The sequence below is a fragment of the Molothrus aeneus genome, chromosome 1 (assembly GCF_037042795.1).
Source record: "Molothrus aeneus isolate 106 chromosome 1, BPBGC_Maene_1.0, whole genome shotgun sequence".
In the NCBI taxonomy this organism is placed as follows: Eukaryota; Metazoa; Chordata; class Aves; order Passeriformes; family Icteridae; genus Molothrus; species Molothrus aeneus.
In genome coordinates this window covers 70,001,114-70,021,042 of record NC_089646.1, presented here as the reverse complement: position 1 = coordinate 70,021,042, position 19,929 = coordinate 70,001,114, and the positions used below count along the sequence as shown (strand labels likewise).

Genomic DNA, 19,929 nt, shown 5'->3' with positions numbered 1-19,929 from the left:
TTTCTGCTCTGACTCACTGCTATCTTTATTGGTATAGAGGAAGACAATCTTCCTAATTCAGACACTTAAGAAAGTTGTCCTAAGTTAGGCAGTTTGAAAACTCTCATCTGTAGGTATTAGCTCAGCTCTTTTTTCCCACTGGATAAATATTTAATCTTTCAAAAAGTATGACTTGGTTTTAGCCTTTATACACCTACCTTTACAGTAATATCCATGAAGTTTTTACTCTTTCAGGTAGTCTCACAGAGATCAGTGAAGGTTATTTTTAAGAGTAACATCTATGGAATCTGGTTCTATATTTGGTTTCTATAACTCAGTTCTTTTTTGTGTGCTATGCATGCATTTTGTTTTCTCTTGCACATCCCTCTTAATTAAGCCCTTGTTTGGGTTTTTTTTTGTTGGGTATGGTTTTTTTTTTCTTTTTTCCTTTTTTTTGGGTATTTCTGCTAATCTTGAACAAAATACAGTGTATAAGAAGAGTTATAATAAGAAGAATATAACTACAACATAAGAATTATGTTGTAATTATATTCTATTCTTGCTGTACCCTAAATCAATTAATACATAATTGATTTAGTATTTTTAAACCCTTTTACATTTTTAACTTTGAATTAGAATCAAAGTAAAATTTTGGTTGCTTGTATCTGTATTTGCAATATAGCTGCTCCTGCCTTCCACAGGGTCTCTTAACAGTCCAGAGTTCTTGGTGTTGGATGTTTTAGTGGATAAAACCATTTTTAAAATTTTCCTGAATACCATTTTTGTCTAACCTGCACTCAAAAATGAAATGTATTTAGTGGTCTGAGTCCTGACCCTGGTGAACAGCAGTCTGCATTATAAAACAGACACAGAACTGGTGGTTTCTGCTTGGGGACACTCAGACCCAGTCAGCATGGGTGCACAATTACCTCACACCCCAGGGAGTGTTTTCTGAAGGTGAAGACTGAGGTCATTCATCAGGCAATAGGGAAAACCATCTCTTGTGAAACTGGTCTCTACACCAGCCAGAGAGAGCCTTTCCCAGGGCTGCTGCTGCTGTGGCCTCATTGCTCCCTTTGGTTAAGAGGTTTATAATCTGGGATCTCCTAGATCTCAGTTACATGTGCCATTTGCTTTGCAGAATATGATGCAAAGAAGCAATGATTTGCATTTCAGGGTAATGTTTTTAGCAGGTTATTAGTTGGAAACGATGCCATAATATAGGTAAATTCCCGATTCTGCTACAGTTATTATGTGTTTTGCTTTCATTGGAGAGCTGGGACATGTGATTAATACACCAATTTATGTTGGTTAGTACATTATTGACTCTACCATCTACTCATTAAGATGGTTTCCTAAGAGTTACTCTGACACTGAAGTTGAGAGACTTAAGTGGCTGTCATCTTTGTGCCAAATGAATTAAAACAAAAAATGCACAGCCCTTCTTGGTAGATCAGTGCTCGGTTTCAGCTGGGTCATACCAGGTTAATAAGACAAAGTATCAGGTTGCCTTTTGTGATTTTTTTTCTCTGGTTAAAAGAAAGGAAAATGAAGGTTTGGTTTTGTTCATATCTTTACCTATTTCAGCTCAAAACTGTGTGTGAACCTTTTTATTTTGAAGCACAGTAACACAATTTAGATAATTTCATGCCTGTATTAAATTAACCATAAGTGAAAATGCAAATTAATAATTTTTTTCCCCATCTGCGGTGTAAGTAAGCCTTAAACCTCCAGTGGTTACTGAAGAGGGGAAGTGGCTAAACAGGAGGAATGAATAGAGGGATATCAGTCTGAATCAGCTAGAGGGGACATAGGTAGAATAATTCTTTGGGTCAGGGCCATGAAGGAGACTGCCCTAAAAGCCCATTCACCTTTACTTTTTATAACATTGGCAGTATAAGCAGGGAACTTTTTTTCAAAAACTGGCATAAGCAAAATCCCTGAGTACGGGAGAGGATGTAGAAGGAAGGAGGAATGTGCTGCTGGGATAGGCACTGGTGGGAAAAAATTCTTGAGTCCAGGTACTTTGTTGGAACCTCCAGATAAACATCCTGTACCTCCAAAAAAAAAAAAAAAAGAGTGAGCTCCCTTCTGAGCATGTTTTCTCCTGTCTTCAGATTGGGGTGGTCACAACACCCCTCTTACCTTCAGCTTACTTTTTCCAGGTGTTTTTTTTTCCTTTTTCTGTAACTGCAAAGAAAATAATTAATGTAAACAGTCTGGAAGCTTGGACTTGAGCACTGATTGTGGCATAGGCCACAAGAAAAACTCATCGTAAAGGCAACTATAAATACTGGAGTGGAGAGAGAAAAAGGAATCTTGGCCCACCAGTGGGCACGACTTTATTATCATACTTTGAAGAATATGTCAGCTGGAGATGTCAGGGTATTTTTGCATACCTCCAACCATTTGCAGTCACATTTTATGATCTCTCTAAGCTCTGTGCAAAAGCCAGAGCTCTGGTACAACTTGGTCAGGTAGTGTTAGGAGTCCCATTTGATAGCAGGTATTTCTACTCTTCTCTGAACTTTGATGTCTGTTTAAATTGCAAAACCTTGGATCTTGTTTAAAGTTTGGGGGGGGGGGGGGGGGTGGTGCTGTCATGCTCTCTGTCCTATTACTTTTTAACAATGTATTTTGGGCAATTATAACCAAATTCAAGTGTGTCAAAGATATTGAGTTCAAGTGACTATTGTGGAAACTGGCAGCTGTGGAGATAAGAGAGTGCCTGATAATGTTCCCACCATGGGGAGGCTTACCCCTTACTTCACGTGGGAAAATAATCCCAGGGAACACCAGTCATTTGGTTTGGCTATTTATGGAACTACTTATTTATTCTTAGAAATCCTTTGAGGGTACTTTTGTAAACTGAGTATCTACTCTGTACAGAAATGTCTAGATGGTCTGTGGCAAGTGATATATTGTTTTGGTTGGTTGTACATGATTTGGCATGTTCTGTTGCCCTAGTAAAATCGGTGGGTTTTTATTTCTTTCTCTCCCCAAGATTTCTTTCGACCTAGCTGAATATACTGCTGACGTTGATGGGGTTGGCACTTTACGGCTCCTAGATGCTATTAAGACCTGTGGCCTTATCAACTCTGTGAAGTTTTACCAAGCCTCCACCAGTGAACTTTTTGGAAAAGTGCAAGAAATCCCACAAAAGGAGACCACCCCTTTTTACCCAAGATCGCCTTACGGTGAGGAGCGCTGACAGTGTGTGTGTGTGTGTGTAGTGTCTCTGCCTGTCTGTCCTCCCTGCTCATGTCTCAGGGCTGAAGTCATTTGGATGTGAGATTAGAATGATGATAGAGCTAAAGTGACTAGACATGTTGAGAGGCATACCTTTATGAATTACTATATAAAAAGTATTTGCTGCCATTGCCTGGGGGTTGGAAATTAGCATCTCACTTCACAAGGCCTTGTTCATTCAGCTCAGAGGTGAAGAGCTCTTGAAGATGGGGCGGGGGGGGGGGGGGGGTAGGGTGACTCTTCCTTCACAAAGGTTTGTGAGGTACCACTGAAGTAATAAAGTTTCATTCCTTTGTTTTTTGCCTGAATGAGACTCCCAAGAGCTCACATCTTCCCTCATGAACTCGTATGAAATTTGAAACACTTATTAAAGCAATGATCATGGAGGATTTCGGTGATAAAGTTTCAAATCAATTTGAGTGTTAAGGCACCAGATTTTCACTTTTATTCCTCCAAAGTAATTTTGGTTTTGTTTTGGTTTTTTTTTAATTAACAGAGGTCACTACAGTGGCATATTTCACATGCTCTGACCGTGTTAATTATATTGTGAAAGAGAAAATGCTGTGTCTGAGTGTGTATAAGAAAACAAGTAAGAAAGTGCCCTGATGTTTCCTGGCCAGTTCAGAGGCTGCTTAGAATATGAGTATTTTCCCATTCAGGTACTGTTTATTGGGCTGATTTTTTTTTAATATAAAATTTTACACATATAGGGAACTAATCAAATGCTAAAGCACGTTGCTGTTGAAATGTGGACTTCACCCTGCATGTGACAGAGACTTGTGTGTGTGTCTGAGCTGTGCATAGCCAAGCTTCTATACAATAATACTTCAAAATTATTTTTACAGGGGCAGCAAAACTGTATGCCTACTGGATTGTGGTGAACTTCAGAGAAGCCTACAATCTCTTTGCTGTGAATGGCATCCTCTTCAATCATGAGAGCCCCAGAAGAGGTTAGAAATGCCGTGTGAAACTGTTTCCAACCTTGTGTATATCTGATCGGAAAAATGGAACAATGCATCCACAGGTTTCATTTAAACTTGCCAGAATTCTGTAGGGAAGGTGTCACGACTTGCAGGCTACCCAGGGCATTTGGTGCAGCCCTCCTGGCAGTCTTAGGGCCTCAGAGCTCAAGAACAGCAGCTATTCCCTTCAAGCATCGTATTCCATTTTGTAGCTCGCGAACACCAAAGGGAAGTTTGGGTATCTAATTTTGTGTCCCTGTTGATAAGTAAAGGCAAAAATGTTAATATGATACATTAAAAAAGGCAGGTTTTCTAAACATTTTTTTGGGCAACTACATAACAGATGCAGTTTCAGGTGTGACATACTCAAGATTTTAATTTGTGTATAAATTTCAAATTAAGAGGCAGAAATAATAGATGCTCTAAGTTCATAAGAGTAATTAGTACAGCCTGGTATATTTTGAAAAAAATTTTGAGTTATGGCCCATACTGTTTTACAAGATGGCTTTTAACACATGGCTTTAAAATGCCTTTCAGTTTAATCCTTAATAACAATGCAGCTTAAATTCCACCTAATCATCCCTTTTCCACTTGCAGTGCTTTATGAACAATTAATGCTGGTATTTAGTTTGAGTAGGACTCCATGGTTGATTAGAGGTCTCTTTTACAATGACAGTTTTCCTCTGCCCTTTAAATATTGTGACTGTTGAAAACACTCGAAAATTAAACTTTAAATTAACACAGAAAACTGGATTCTCAGTGCAAAAGCCTTTTATTGTGGTCTATTTCTAAATGAAAAATAAATTCAAGTTTTACAGGAATGCTATTATATAAATTATAGCCTGGCACAAAATGGAAGATTTTTAATCATACTTATATGGTACTTATATAAAACAGACCATAATTTCAACTCTGTTTAAAAGAAAAAAAAAAGAGTAGAAAAAAGGAGTCCATGTCAATAGGATTTAAATATTCATTTCAGTCTTTGGGAGTCACAGCTGTGAAACCTCATCATACAGTGGGTAGGCAGCATTTAGAGTAATTGGTGGTAGAAGCTGGTGTATCACTTCCCTGGAGCAAATAAAGCACAAGTTCAAAATTAAAGGGGAATCATATTCACTAGATTATTTAATTTAGAAGCTGTAATACTTTGCTTTCTATTAAAGAGTTTACTGAGGTGTATTCATAGTGTGCTATGAACTAATGCTCAAATTGCTTTGAGTTTTCACTATGCAGTCAAAACATTCTGACTATTGTAAAAAATGTGGGAATGTGCAATAAAAATATTAGCTTGGCATGATTTCTAATAACTCTAAGGAGCTACAAGATGAGATGAAATTTTTATGAACACATTCTGTTTCTGATGCTCTGGTATAGACTTGTGCCATTTTGAAGGAGGAAAACTTCAGTACTCATTGCTATTTTGAACCCTCTGGTGTTTGTTCCTGCTTTAACACTACTGCAATAGGGTTTCCAATCTGAGGTCTCTTTTCAACATATTTAATGTCCCCATGGAGCACTCAAGTCTGTGCTTTGAAGTCTCAGGCTGTACTTTTCATTGTGTGTGTGTTTGCTGGGTGAAGTTTTGGATCCTTTATGCCATGAACAGGAATCTTGTCCTAGAAATGGTTTCAGTTAACTCTTTTGCCTTAGCAAGAGTACCTGCCATGAAAGCAACTGTAACCACAAACCAGTGTTATTTGAACAGTGTTTTTGCGGGAAAAGGTTTGGAAGCTATACTATACAGATAAGAACATGATATAACAGTAGTTTTGAGATTGCTACTTGGTAGCCATTCATCACTTTCTTAATATTTTTGAAGATTGCAAAGGCACTTCAGGAGGAAAAGAGGACTTAACTGGAATTTCTAACTCCTATGCAAAACTGGTAATATCCATAGAAGTTTTAGGATGCTTTATGGTTTAGCCTTTTTTTATACTGATTTTAAAGATTGGGAATACCTAAATAAATCAATACATATTTTCTTCCAATACTATATACCACTATTTCAGTTGGTTTAGGGTTACACTGAATGCATCAAATACAACATCCCATTGATGGTGGTATTATTTGCATCTTGTCCACACAAAATCTAAGGCCCAGGAATCAGAGCAGAGCAGAAGGTTGCAGCAGTGCCACTTGCTGAGGTGCAGAACTGATCACTTCTGGCAGACAGTGCATACCTGAATTTTAAATCATACTTTTGAAAATTTCTGTAAGTTTCTTACACAAAATGTATTTATGGGAAAAAACTGTAAAGAGACAAACTCTGACATTCCTTACAGCCAGGGATCTATGAAATATCCTACACTGGAAGGCAATGGTAAGGATGAACAGAATGCGTTTTTCATACCTTGGAGCCTGCATTGTGGGCTGTGGTCAAATATAGAAGTATTCGAAGTAGGAGTACTCATGTTGAAAGATGGTGAATTGCAGTTGTCTGCCAAGCTGGTCACTGATGTTGAATTGAACAAACAATTATAAAGAGTTTACTTCATGAACTTTATTGTAAATAAGTGTTTGGGGTTGCTCAAAAAAACACCCACAAAGGTTTTAGCAAAAATAGGTTTAATATGAATTTATAAAAATGTGACTTAAAGTTTGATAGACAGGTTTGCTCTATTACTTATTATATAGATGAAACATACAAATGAATACTGAGTTAGAATCAATTTGGAATGATTTGCACAGAGACTAAAAGTGCTGAAGTGCAAGGGAGACCCATTGAGTCAAGTTGATAAACTCCTGATGTAGTTTTTCCTGATGCAGATGGTTCATTCTTTAGTTTCAGATCTTTACAATTATTTATGTCTAGAAAAATTAATTTTTTTATTCATTAGTATTAATTTAGCATGCTATCAGCAACTTACTTAGCATCTGTTGTGAATAAGGGGTCTCTCCACTGTGATACCTCAGTCTCAGGCAAAGAATCTCCAACCTTGAGATGAGTCCCAGATCAAGGGGAAAGGCATTGGAAAGCAGTGAACCTGTAATTTAAATAGAACTGAAACTGGATTTAGCCAATGTTTTTAGTAGAAAAGTCTCTCTGGCTCAAGGAGCAACTTTGAGAGGTGTCCTAGCTCAAGGGGGGATCACTGCCACACAGCCATGCTGCCTTGCAGAGCGAGCTCGAAGGCTCAATTAGACTGTCATATTTATGGGATAAAGTGGTTGGCTTGTAGTTGAATTACACATGATGGGGAAGGTATGTAGGAGACCCTTTGGACCCTCAACTGTCTTTGTTCTTCACTTACTGAGTCTTGTAAAAACCACCCACTATTCATGTGTTCCAAGCATCAATGCACCCTGCGTTAGTCCGACCCTTTGTGGATTTCCTGGAGGAGTTCTTTGCCCAGCTACAGCTCAGGTGTTTATGTCCTTTGGGGCCTGTACCAAAGTACTGCTAGTTTGGATAAGGGGGCCAAGTGCATCTGCCACAATCCCTCTTCACATAATGTTCTGATACTGTAGTGCTGGAGCAGTGCACAAGCCTAGTGAAAATGAGAACTGCCTAATCTCAAGAGCTGCTTCCCTATAAAAGGAGTTCAGGAGTCTACACCTCTTCTTTCAGAATGCCAATTCTTCCTCTGAGCCTTTCCAGCCTCAACTCAGAAAGGAGCACCAGTAGTTAATCTCATGTAGCCTGTAAAATAATAGGGAAGTCTGCACAGAGTTCATAAGGGTAAAGAGTGCTTAAGTCTAATATGAAAGGTTTCATATTTCTCAAAATTACAAAGGCTTGAGAGAAGTGTTGGATTTGGGAACATTTGGTTTTCTACTTTTATCTTGCTCTCTCTGAGAAAGACAGTAACAGGAGTAGTTCTAAGATGTGAGGCCACAGTATAAAGCTGAGCACTTAAGTTCTCTGTATGGGCTTCCTTTTAAGTATGATGTTTCATGTTCTGACAATCAGAGTGACTTTACAAAAACACCAGTGATAAATTTGAGATTGGCTGAATGCACTGAGCCTTATATCTTAATTTTGGAGTAGTACAGCATTATTAAATTGCACAAATACTTCGGTCTATACTCAAGAGATACATGTGTATATAATAGCAGAAAATATTATCTAAAATTTCATATGAAGTAAAATTAGTGGCTGTGTTAGACTAATCTTAATAAAATACACAACTACTTTGAGCCTCTCTGTAGTTCTTTCTATTATTTTCTTTATATTATACATACTGCCTCTCATTTCACTTAGTCACCTTTACAGTTTTGTAAGCTGAAATAGTCACTTTTTGACCAGTTCATACTTTTCAGCTCCCATAAATCAACACAGCTGCACTGAAGTGAGTAGGGTCGTGTTGATTTATGCCAGCTGAGGGTCTGGCATAGTACTTCCAGTAATAGTCTGGTAATGTAAGATAAGCATGACTTGCTTCCTTTGGGGAAAAGACCTGTATTAGCAGTATACTTTGCTAAAGCTAATTTCTTCAGTTACTTTCATCCATTTTATCCAGGTATAGTTCAAGAGTTTTGTGATTTATGGTCATGCCAAGGTGAATGGGATCTTCCACTTTTGAAGCTTTTTTATTTTCTAAGTATGACACAAACTGAAAAGCAATATGTTCTACAGTAGCTACAGGCAGTCTCTGTATTCAAAAATGAACAAAAGAAAATCTAAAAAACTTCTCCAGCGTAATGTTTGGTTTTTTACCCCCCCCCCTCAGAACAATGTGATGGGATGCCCAGTGGGGGAGGTGAAGGCTATCAAGTTGCTGGTGGTAGCTGAACATGTCCCCCAGTATTACCAGTGTGGAAATGTTTGCCCTATAGCAATATTGGAAAGATATTTCTGTTCCGTGAGCTGACGGTTTTGACAGTGGAAGAGTGAGGCCATTAGCAAGTCTAGTTTTCAGGAAAGCTGGGGCTTGATCCAAACCTTTTTTTGCCTCATTGGAAAAATTCTTGTTCTTTTGTTGGGTCTGGATCTCACTAATACCTCCTTTTCTGAGTGGGAAAGCAAACTGCTTGTTGTCAGTGTCATTTGTTTTGTCCCAGACAAGCCCTTACTGTTGTCTCTTTTCAGTTCTGTGTAAGAAATTGTCTCAGGTTTACAAGATGTACCTTTGGATGTCTGAGATAACTTTCTGATTTGGTTAACCACTTCATTGCTTTCCTCATCTGATCTTAATCTGCCAAGATGTACAAACATGTACAGCATGTTTCCTGACACAATGCAACGAAAGTTTTGTTTGGTTTTTGTTGGGTTTTTTTCCCCCCTAAGTAATACTTTGCCTCCACACATGACATCATTGCGTAGATCATTCAGTAGGGAATTTTTGTGTGTCTGATACGAGCTCTGGTAAAGCAGTTGTCATCAGGCCATTGCTGTATAGCCAGAGGGTAAGGATACAACTGCTCATTTCTGTGATCTCTTTCAGCCAGGATGGAAATGGCTAAGTATTAGATTGCAGGCTGAATGCTGTCAAAGTACATGTAATAAGATTAAAATGAAAAGAAATAATTTCTTAAATAGAATGGGGAGCGTTCTTTGCTTTTATTGTGCATCTGGGTCTCAGGTTTGCCAGAGAGAAGGGGGGGGTAAGAGTTTACCCTACTCACTGTAAATATGCCCATGTGCCTTTTGATGTTATGGTTTTTGTTGTTACTTTTTTTTTTTTTTTTGTAATCAGCTTTTAGTCTCCTTTTTGCTTCTATTTCATAGAGAAGGCAGAAGCAGATGGTGACATCTGCTACTGACTTTCACAAGAAAACTGTGCAATTCCTACTGTAGCAGCTGCTCTTCTGCATCTAGTGTATAGAGATGTAGTCAACATCTGCCAGATTTCCTTTTCTCATGTCTGTGGTTGGAGACTAATCTCTTAAAACACTTTCAGTGCAAGAGAAGCTTGGTCAACCTAGTACCACTGGAAATACTAAGGGCTTTTCTGGTGCTTTTTTGGTAAGTTGAAGCCTGTGAAAGACATAAGTGTGTAAAATTTTAGTGCAAAGCTACATCCATTTAATGCAAAATTTCTAAACCCATGAGAATATCTCAATAGAAAAAGTCAGCAGAGTGTTGCTTGTGACTTTCCTCCTCCTTGCTGCATGGGAAGCATACAGGCTGGCTGGTGTCATCAGGATCATCTGCCTTGCACATTGAAAACTTGATGGCAAGGTACCATGGCCAATGTAAAAAGGACTTAGTCAGACATTTGTGTGCTATAGAGCAGCCAAGATCATTTCATGCTTTTTAGTTTGCGTGTTTCAACAGAGAAAGCATGCAGTGTCCTGGAGACATGCATTCTTACTGCCTTTTTCTCCCTGCTGTGAGACTGATCCTGCTAAGTGATCCATGCAGGTGTTGCCTTATCTACACATGCAGCCAGACATCACTGGGGATAAATGTGGACATTACAGTCTACTTGCACAAATGCATTTGCAGCAATATTGACTGTAATATCAGAAAATTGTCAGGTAATACCTTTCCTTTGTTTTACTTAAGTACATGTGTTTTCCCCTTGAAAAAGATCTGATGTTACAAGATAAGTAAATTCAGTTAATTATGATGATGTTGAACATGCTTCTAACCAATTAATACAGATCAGAACATATGAAAATATGTGGAGATTTTTTGTCTGGTTCTTATGGTGCTAACAAGGCATATTAACCTTATGTTTCTAGTGCCACTTTCCTAGTGCTAGCCAACACTAAGATATGAAAGTAGTGCAACGACACCAAAATATGAGTGGATTTCCCCTTCATTAAACTGTGTTTTAAAAGCAGCACCAGACATCTGAAATAAGAACTGGAGGGTGAGACCATTTCTGCATGCCCTTAGTTTTGGGCATCCAGGTAATCCAAGTGCCATGCAACTTAGCACACATGGGAATGAAATAATCATGTACATGAACTGAATCAGGATATAAAAAGATATTTTTCTAAAGTGACTAATTGATGAAGTAAGATACTGCGTGGAACAGTCTGACTACTGAAACCCATTTGATTCAGTCTTTGAAACAATAGTTCATGGTAATCTTTACCACCTCTTTTTTTTTTCCTTTTCAATCTCAATAATCTCTCTGATTATTCACTTCTCTACCTGATGTACTTTTCTGGGGTTTGCCACCAGTTTATCTAAGTAGTTATGGATATAGCTTGTACAAAAAATAAGTAATTTCTTGCCTGTGGGTTTAGATTTTTTGGAACAGCTGCATTCACAACTCAGATCTCTCCTTAAGCAAATTATTATCTTATCAGAAGCATCTTTTCATCATTAAATCATATGCTCCCTTGTGGCTTATACTGTGTTGAGAAAAAGGTAGATTACAAGTTTTGCTATCTTCCATGATTGATTTCAACTTTTTTTTTTAATCTAAAAACAAAAAGGCAGAGTATCTCCACAATTTACAGAATTTCAAAGCTGTTAAATTTAGAAAGCTTTACCAAGTAATTCTTAATATTTCTCAAGATATATTAACATATATCAGTGTTACTTTCTCAAACTAAAACTTGCAGACTTTTTTTTTCTCTAATTAAATATCAACCAAAAGCTTTGAAATAAAGTGCTATGAAATTTATGAAAGTCTGAAATGGGAAATGGAATGGCAGACTATGTATCTCACCTGTAGTGTTCTTATGCCTTCATTAATACACAAACTTGTAGCAGGATTTTGAGAATTAATGTTTTATATTTTATACTCCTCATTTTTTTCCCCTTTGTTACTTTTCTTTTTCCCCAGGCAAAGCACAATGGAAAATGTGATCATTGTGCTGTTCTTGTGTTTGTATAAATGAGAGCATGAAGTGAAATACAAGCAAGAACTGTGAGATTTACACCTTGCATTTTATAAACTAGCTTAAAGTGAATGTGGAATTTGCAGAAGGTTAGAAGAACAGAACTGGTTTCAGCCAGAATTCCATTTAGCCAACTTACCCCATTGCTGGAACAAGAGGAGAGAGTATAGGAGACAGAACAGATACAGTGTGGTCATCTCAGATCTCAGAAGCTGATGGGTAGGACACCATGCCCAAATGATGCAACCCCAGTCCACTGCCTGTCCATTCCAGGGCTCTGTGGGAATGCAATCCAAGCTGCTTCTTGTGAGATCCTCTCTGAAGGAAACCACTTTACCGCGGGAGCAACACCTCCTTTGAATGCGTGGTTAAGTCACAATTCAGTGGTACCCAGAGGCTAGGACAAGAGACCATACTGCAAGATACAGTTTTCTCAGATGTGGGGAGTCAGCCACAGCCAACCTCTTCTGTATTTCTTGCTTTTTACAAGAAATTCCTTGAGCTGTTTTTGCTTGCAGTTGCATCTACATGATTATTTTATTCTGTTGCATTTCATTAAATATCATTGTATTCTGAAACAGAGGCAAGAAAGGAAAAGAAAAAAATCACACAAAGAGCAAAGGTCCCATCATTATATGCAAGAGATATTGCATAAATGAATCTATCTTACATTGCTGATATTTTGTAAGTAGTGAATGTTTAATATTTTGGTCATTATTGCCATATTAATGATAGCTTAAGTTTCTGAAGACCTGTGTCTTACTATTATTGAAATTCTGTCAAATATATAAATTTTTCATGTGATATATTAGTGTACTGCTTTGTCTTCTTCCTGCTGTGTAATCCACCATCAGTGTTCCCCTGAGACTATGAAGTAAAAACCAATAGAAATTGCTTACAGTTAATTTTCAGAGTCCTGGGTAGCCCTGCAAAGATGTTAAGTATGTGACTCTGTAGGCTTCAATCCACAACCTTCAAATTTTGGGTCATCACCTACCAGGTGCAGAAATTTAAAAGCCTGGTCATACTCACAGCCTATAGGCATGGTGTGACTGGCCCATCTTAGTATCTGAAACATTTTCTCAGCAGTGTGCATCCTGTTTTCCTTAAAATAGCTCTCCAAAAGATTGACAATTCCCTCTACTTAGTCATGCATATTTTTTTTTAAAAAATTTAAATAAAAGTAAATCTATTGAAAGTGCATGTTGTTTCAGAAAGTTATTTGAAATCAACCCACTGAGGCATTTCCAGTACAGGAGACTGAACAGGAGAGACTAATTCACAGTAAAACAGTTTCACCATTAGTGGTTTAAAAAACCCTACAGAAGGAAATGTCAACTGGTTATTCCTCTACAAAGTTAGCAGGGTTCATTAAAAACAAATAAGTGAAAAATAGAGTGTCATTGAGTGTCACCTCTGAAAAGATTCACCATACAATGGGATTTTATAGCAATTGTAGGAAGGTAAGCTGCTTTATCTGAGAGAAGATTAGTCAGAGCATGGTCTGAACTTAGGAACAGTTTTCTTTCTCTGTCTTGATTTCACTAAGTGGTTCACTTACAGTTCCTAGAAATGTATTTAAAAATAAGAAGCACAACCACACAGACAAACATTACATGTGTAGGTAGTTTGACTTCAGACCATTACATACATTATGTACTTTCTGGGAATGCACAGAAGTTTTACATTTATAAGCATATTCTGTTGTCACTGAAATAGCTGAAAATCCCAACAGCTGGCTGACTGCTGATTTCTGCCAGTTTTATTCATCTAATTGCAAGTATTTTTGAACACATTTTGACCTTTGTTACAAGGAGTCATAGCAGTGTATATACTGTCAGTTACAAGCGTTTCCCACACAGTGGATGGTTGCACACCTTGCCAACCATGTTAAAATATTTCCTTTTCAAGGATTTGCCTTTCTTAGACTCTTAAAATTTAATTATGTTCTACTTAATTGTTATGCAATGATTGGCAAATGAAAGCTATGGCCCAAAGCATTGTAATAAAACCACATTCCCAATGCTATTTAGATGTTGCAATATCAGTTGCATATTTTGATCTGTATTGTATCTCACCCCTATAGAATGATAACTATTAAGACAGAGACTTAGCAGGTTTCCCATGAAATCCTCCAGGCTTGCTCTTTGGTACAGGAAAGCAAACCCAAGCCAAGAGAGAATACAGTATCACGTATTCTCTGCTTTCTCTGAATTTTTTGCCCTAGGACATGGGAGTTTGAGAAGCACTGCTATAGAAATGTTGCAGGAATACTGATGGATTTTTATTTCTGAAGCCAAGTCCTTGATTTCATTACATTTTCTGTGAATAGACTTCTAGGTAGTAAAGAATTATCCACTAAAGCAACTCAGACCTTCAGTTTACATCCTTTTTTTCCTCCTCATTTATATTATAATCCTTACATTAAAAGAGATTTAAGGTGTTTATTCATTGCATCAATAATCATCAGTAGGTGGATTGAAACTTTACAAAATCCTATAGTAATTCCAGGTGTAGGCAATGCGAATCTGCAAAAATCTAGAGCTCATTTTGGATTTAAGGCAAATCCAGAAGACGTGAGAAAAACATCAGTAACACTCAGAAATATTTTACCTTCAATTTCCTTTTTAAAAATTTTGAAACAGTTGCTTTTTTAAGTTATAAATCTTGTTTGTGCTTTCTTGCTGACACTTTTCTCAGCCCCACCTCATGCCCACATTCTGAGTCATTGGTAGGCATGTGTGCATCCATTAGGGATGCTTGTGTCCTATGCTCTATGCTCTCACAGAGTTTCTATTTGCTGCAGACTGTAAAAATAACCACCAAGGTCTTTTGTTACCGTTACTGCACTGCTTCAAGATAAATGGAGACACTGTGCACTTCCCAAGGTCAGGAAAAGTTCTTACTTCCCAAATTTTATGCAATTCTTGAAAACATTGTAAATTGGAAATTATCCATAGTCTTAAAAACTTTGTTGGTTTCGGATGGCACTAGTATTATACTTCATTTTAAACATTTATACTGAAGTGCCATTGAATTTAAAGTCAACCCTGTGACCATAGCAGGCACCATGCAAATACTCCTTTTTTATTCCCCTGCTGTTTGTTTTTTGTAAGTATTGCATGTATCTGCCATTGAAAATCAGGCCAGTGGTTGCTAATTTTCACATGTGTTTTTCAGGCTGTGTCTTCCTCTTCTCAAGTCCTGACTCTTTAGGGAAAATGTGGGAATGGGATGGACTGGTGTTAGTAGTGTGACTTGTGCTCATTCTCTAGGAGGGTAAAGCATCCCAGCATTTGTGTTATGGACAAGTCTCTCACTTTAGTATGGTCTAAGCCTAGACAGTGGGTGTGATTCTCCTTTTCTGAATAGCTGCTCTGTGCCCTGAGCCATAACCTGTCCAGATGTGCTGCAGCTTCCAGGTAGTGACTTGAATCATCTGAATTTTGCTGAAAACTATATGTGCTGTTTGAGATTTGCACAAAAAAAAGTTTAAAAAAAGAGTGTAGCACATATACAGTTGTTTTATTTTTAGCACATTTCACGGTGCCAGGCAGATCTTGCAATAATTATGAAAAACGGCAAGATTGGTGTAACAGTAACTAAGGCTGGGAACTTGAAAGCTTGACTTCATGAAAAAGCAGTAGGCAAATGCTACCTTTGCTACCTAGTTCTGAAAGTGCTGGTGTTACTAAAGAACTGGAAACAGTTTTTGTTGTGCTGCTGAATCCAATGTCTATTGCCAAAATGGTGTCAGAAAAGTGTAAGCCAGTGAATAACAGGTCATTATTAAATTTTGGCTATGTCTCATGATGATGCTTTTCTTGAGAAAAGCATCATAATCTTAAATTGCACTTAAAGAAGCTCTTTGTTTTGAAATCATGGCATGAAGCAATTCTGGGTTTGATTTCATTAGTGTGCTGCAGTTATTGCACAACTCTGGTCTACTTGCAAGTAAGTTAAGTGTCTCCTGTCACTTTGGTTCTACAGGTTTGTTGAGGGTTTGGTGGTGGGATGATATCATCTGGTTTACCATCACATTTGTAGACAGTGATAACCAGGCATCAACACCCATGAAGAAACCCACAGAGTCATCAGGGAATGTTAATTCATTTTTTTCCAAAATTATGTATGTGTGTGAGTGTGTGGATGATGCTTGAAAATGGCTGCCTGTACATGAAAGTCTGGTGAAAGAATTTGTGTGTTCAGTAAAATTTTCTGTAAAAGAACAAATCAAAATTTTCCAAACTGATAATGTATGTGAGGGTTCGATCAAACTCAATGTTGTATCTATTGGTTAAAATCATATCATTTAATATTTAAAAGAAAAGGCTTGGGATTCAGTAAACAAAATCTGAGAGATTTAACACTTTTTAAAATATGCTTTTCCTTGAGACTACTAAAATGCAAAAATTTAGAAATCCTCAAGGATTAACAGAAATGCTATTTTTCTGTAGCCTGTCAGGAAAGACATACTTATGCAGCCACATGATGAAGTAAGTTATTTTTTAATAAGATTACTGTTGCCTTTATCTGATTTTCAAACCTGTTGTTTAGTGACAAGACCATTCAGATTTTTCAAAGCCCTGGGAGTCTTATATATTTTAAAGATGCCTCACCAAGAGCTTTCAAGATATAAACATAATATTAGTAGTTTTAAGAGAGCCTTATAATTCTCTACTTCTAAAGCAGAACTTCCCAACTATGTACTGATGTAGATGGCAGCTATCTTGAAATGTTAGCTTAGCTTCATTTCCATTTTAATCTACAATAAAGTTTGTGGGAGACGCTGCTAAGATTAATAGAATTCATTTTTTAAATGAGAGAAAAATTGTGTTTCTTGTAGAGAATTGTGTTTCCTGGACTTGTGGTGCTTGAAAAATACCAGCAGCTTAAAAAACCCCCAAGTAAAACAGCATGAAAATTGTTTTGTTTGGATCTGATTTATCTTAGACTCTGACTCTGATGAGTCTGTTCAGTTTTGCCAGATCAATAATTATTTATCTGCCTTGTTATTCTGAATTAGTTCAAGCTGAAAAAATTTTAAATGAAAATTCGGGTGGTTAGGGAACTTCCTCCAAAAATTCTCTGTTAATTATTCTGATCCAATGATCAGGTATTTTCTTCTTGGTTTGATTCTGCATTAGGAAAAACAAAGAATTTGGTAACAGCTCAGTTACCAATTTATATGGAAATAATCTGTATTGGTTTGGTATTAGGCTGAAGCAGTTTGGAGGGGGCTTGTATTTGTGTCTAGATCTACGTGACTCTGTCTTTGAGGAGATCAAGGAAATGGGTTAAAAAGAAAAAAAAGGGAATGATATAAAATCTGAATTTTGAATCCACATTTTTATAACCTTGTCATATAAAATGGATAAAGAGAGTACTTTGTCTTGAATCAAATACTGTTAACTGAATTTCAATGAAACTCTAAAGAATAACTTAAAAATTTAACTTTATGTTCATACGCCAGTATGTTTATAGCTCTGGCTACTTTTAAATTCCTCAGAAAATGTTTTTTTCATGCTTAAGTTTATTATTTCTGTATAATTAATCAGAATTTTATTGGTTTTTCTTTTTCAGGAGGGTTTTCTTTTTCTTGTTTTAGGTTCTCCTTTAAGTTGCTTAGAGAGATTAGAGGACACTAGTGGTTTCTTTACCAACCTCTTCTAGGCTGCACAGAAAAATTACTAAGAAGCAGGGTTTTTTTCATGACATGCTAAATTGTAACTATTTTAGGAGAGACTGATGGGTTGAGTGTTTAAAGATTTAATATAATTTTATCCATATATACTTTTAAAGTGTGGATTAGTATTAATTGATATGTTGGAGTTCAGCTGCATTAGGTATCTGCCCAGTTGTGACGTTCAGCAGCTCAAGAGGTGGTGTTACAGAGTTTATTCCAGTCCCTTTTCCAGAATGCTGCCATGAGCACTGCCAGTGCTGTGCGTGGACATAGGAAGAACAATAACCAGAGCGGGCAGAACCATGCCACAGAAACTGCAAAAGGACATGATATCCTTTTTTTGTTAGAAAGTCCTTTCTGAAACCCTACCTGAATACCAGTCCTGCATGTTAATTCACATCTCTGTCCTTCAGGCTCAGTTCTGCTTGCTCTTGACTCTGTGGGCTTTAACATATGTGTGTCTGGGGAGGAAAGTCCCTGCTTTTTCAGGGGACTTGGAAAAAACTTCATGAGAATATCACTTACCCTTGGCTCATTATTTCTCTAGGTTACTTCCATAGGAGATGAGGTTAAATCTATTGTTGTTGACTTGCCAGTCACATGACATAAGACATATGTGCAGCTGCTTAAATTTGAATTGAAATAGCCCTGGAAAAGATGGGGCTCCCTCTCAGATGAAATAACATGCATGTCCAAGAAAATCATAAATAAGCTGTTGGGGGTTTTTTAGTAGATCTATCTCTCATCATAATAATTACCAAAGTGTTTACTCACAGGTGCAAAATACTTAGAGAGTCTCCTTAATCTCCAATTATTGTTGCCCTCTCATCTTGACCTCTCTTGAAGTGTTTTATAAACAATTTAAAGAATAAATGAAGTATTAGAAACAGTTATTATAGAGCAGGCAAAGTTATTTGCTTTCTTTGAGTGAAGGGATATAATTTATAAAGGACTGATTACACTCATCTGTTTTCTGGGTAGCCTGTAAGTTTACTTTACCACGGCAAGGCAGAATAACAGAGAAATTGTGTCATGGGAGCCAAGTAAGATATTGTAGCAGTAGGAAATCCAATTGCCTTGTTTTACAGCCATTTGTCTCGTCCGTTGTTTCTGTCAAATGATCATTTGAATCAAAAGCGTTTAAAGAGATTTTCTTCCTCTGCAGTAATGAGAACAACAGAGACTTTTGTGCTGCAGGACATTCCTACTAGGTCTTTCCTCCTCTAACATGGCTACCTGCCAGTCCTTGTTATTATTGAAAGTTGCTTCATTTAGTACATTTTATAAAGTGTCCCTGCCCAGCTTCGTGGCTGTCACTGAGGTTATGAGTCAAGAGGGAGAGTGGGAGTGGGAGCTCTGATTCAGCAGGGCTTAGCAGCAGAGAAGTTAAAACTGAGAGTGTTAGTGGGTAGCTTACTACTTCAAACCCTCTCTTTTGCAAGATATGTGTTTAAATCAAAAGAAAAATACAGTGGAAAGCATGTGTGATCTTTTTGCCTTACTCATTTTACCACATTGCTCCTGTCTTGCTTACTATTCGGAGGTTGGTGACAAGGTTCTTTGACTCCAGCTCTCAGAAAGAAGGGCCCTTCTGTCTTGGAAGGAGGAGCCTAAGGGTTTGAGAAGCTCCCTCTGTAAGTCTGCAAGCCATTCCCACCTCTGCTGTGCATTTCTGTCAAGCAGGGATCAAATGAGATGTGACTGTCCTGGAATCAGCAAAACAACAGAGCCTGTTGGCTCCAGCACAGCTGGAACTGGGGAAAAGATGCGTGTTCCTCTTCTTTTACATGGGTTTTTTCTGTCTCTTTCCTGATCTCCCTGTGAGGCAGACAGAGTGGAGGCAGTAGAGCAGCAGGGAAGAAGAAAGGGTGACAGTGATTGTCTATTCCACATCAGAGGACCATTTTGTAGTGTCCCTTTGCAATCAGAAGAACATGTGTCAAGCCTGATATCTGCCAACCATAGCTCTGCAGCCCCTGGAGAAGTTTGTCTTATCAAAGTGCTTTTCTTTCCTAAACAGATAGAAGACACTATCATTTCCAAGATCAGGTATTTGAATGAAGAAATAGGGCAGGATGTTGTTATAGACACATATATAGAATTACATCCTTATTTCTAGTTTTTCTGGCAGAAGCGGGAAGGATGAGGGAGAGAGCTACATTAATAACAGGTGTTTGTTGTCAGCATGATAAGACTCAAAAATCCTACAGTAACTCTGTATCCTATAGTAATTTTCTTGCAGGTCCAACATCCTTAAAAATATACCTTAGCAGTTCTAAGATACTTCTGAAATATTCCTTACCTTTTAGA

The 19,929-nt window shown here is 37.5% G+C and overlaps 1 protein-coding gene across 1 annotated transcript in view; it reads left to right on the top strand.

Moving 5' to 3' along the window:
- Positions 1–19,929, top strand: part of GMDS (GDP-mannose 4,6-dehydratase) — a 409,153-nt gene that overhangs the window by 151,511 nt on the left and 237,713 nt on the right. The window contains exons 5-6 of the mRNA XM_066545549.1: positions 2,984–3,176; positions 4,074–4,178. Coding sequence (XP_066401646.1) covers positions 2,984–3,176; positions 4,074–4,178 — 298 coding nt within the window. The remainder of the gene's footprint in view (positions 1–2,983; positions 3,177–4,073; positions 4,179–19,929) is intronic.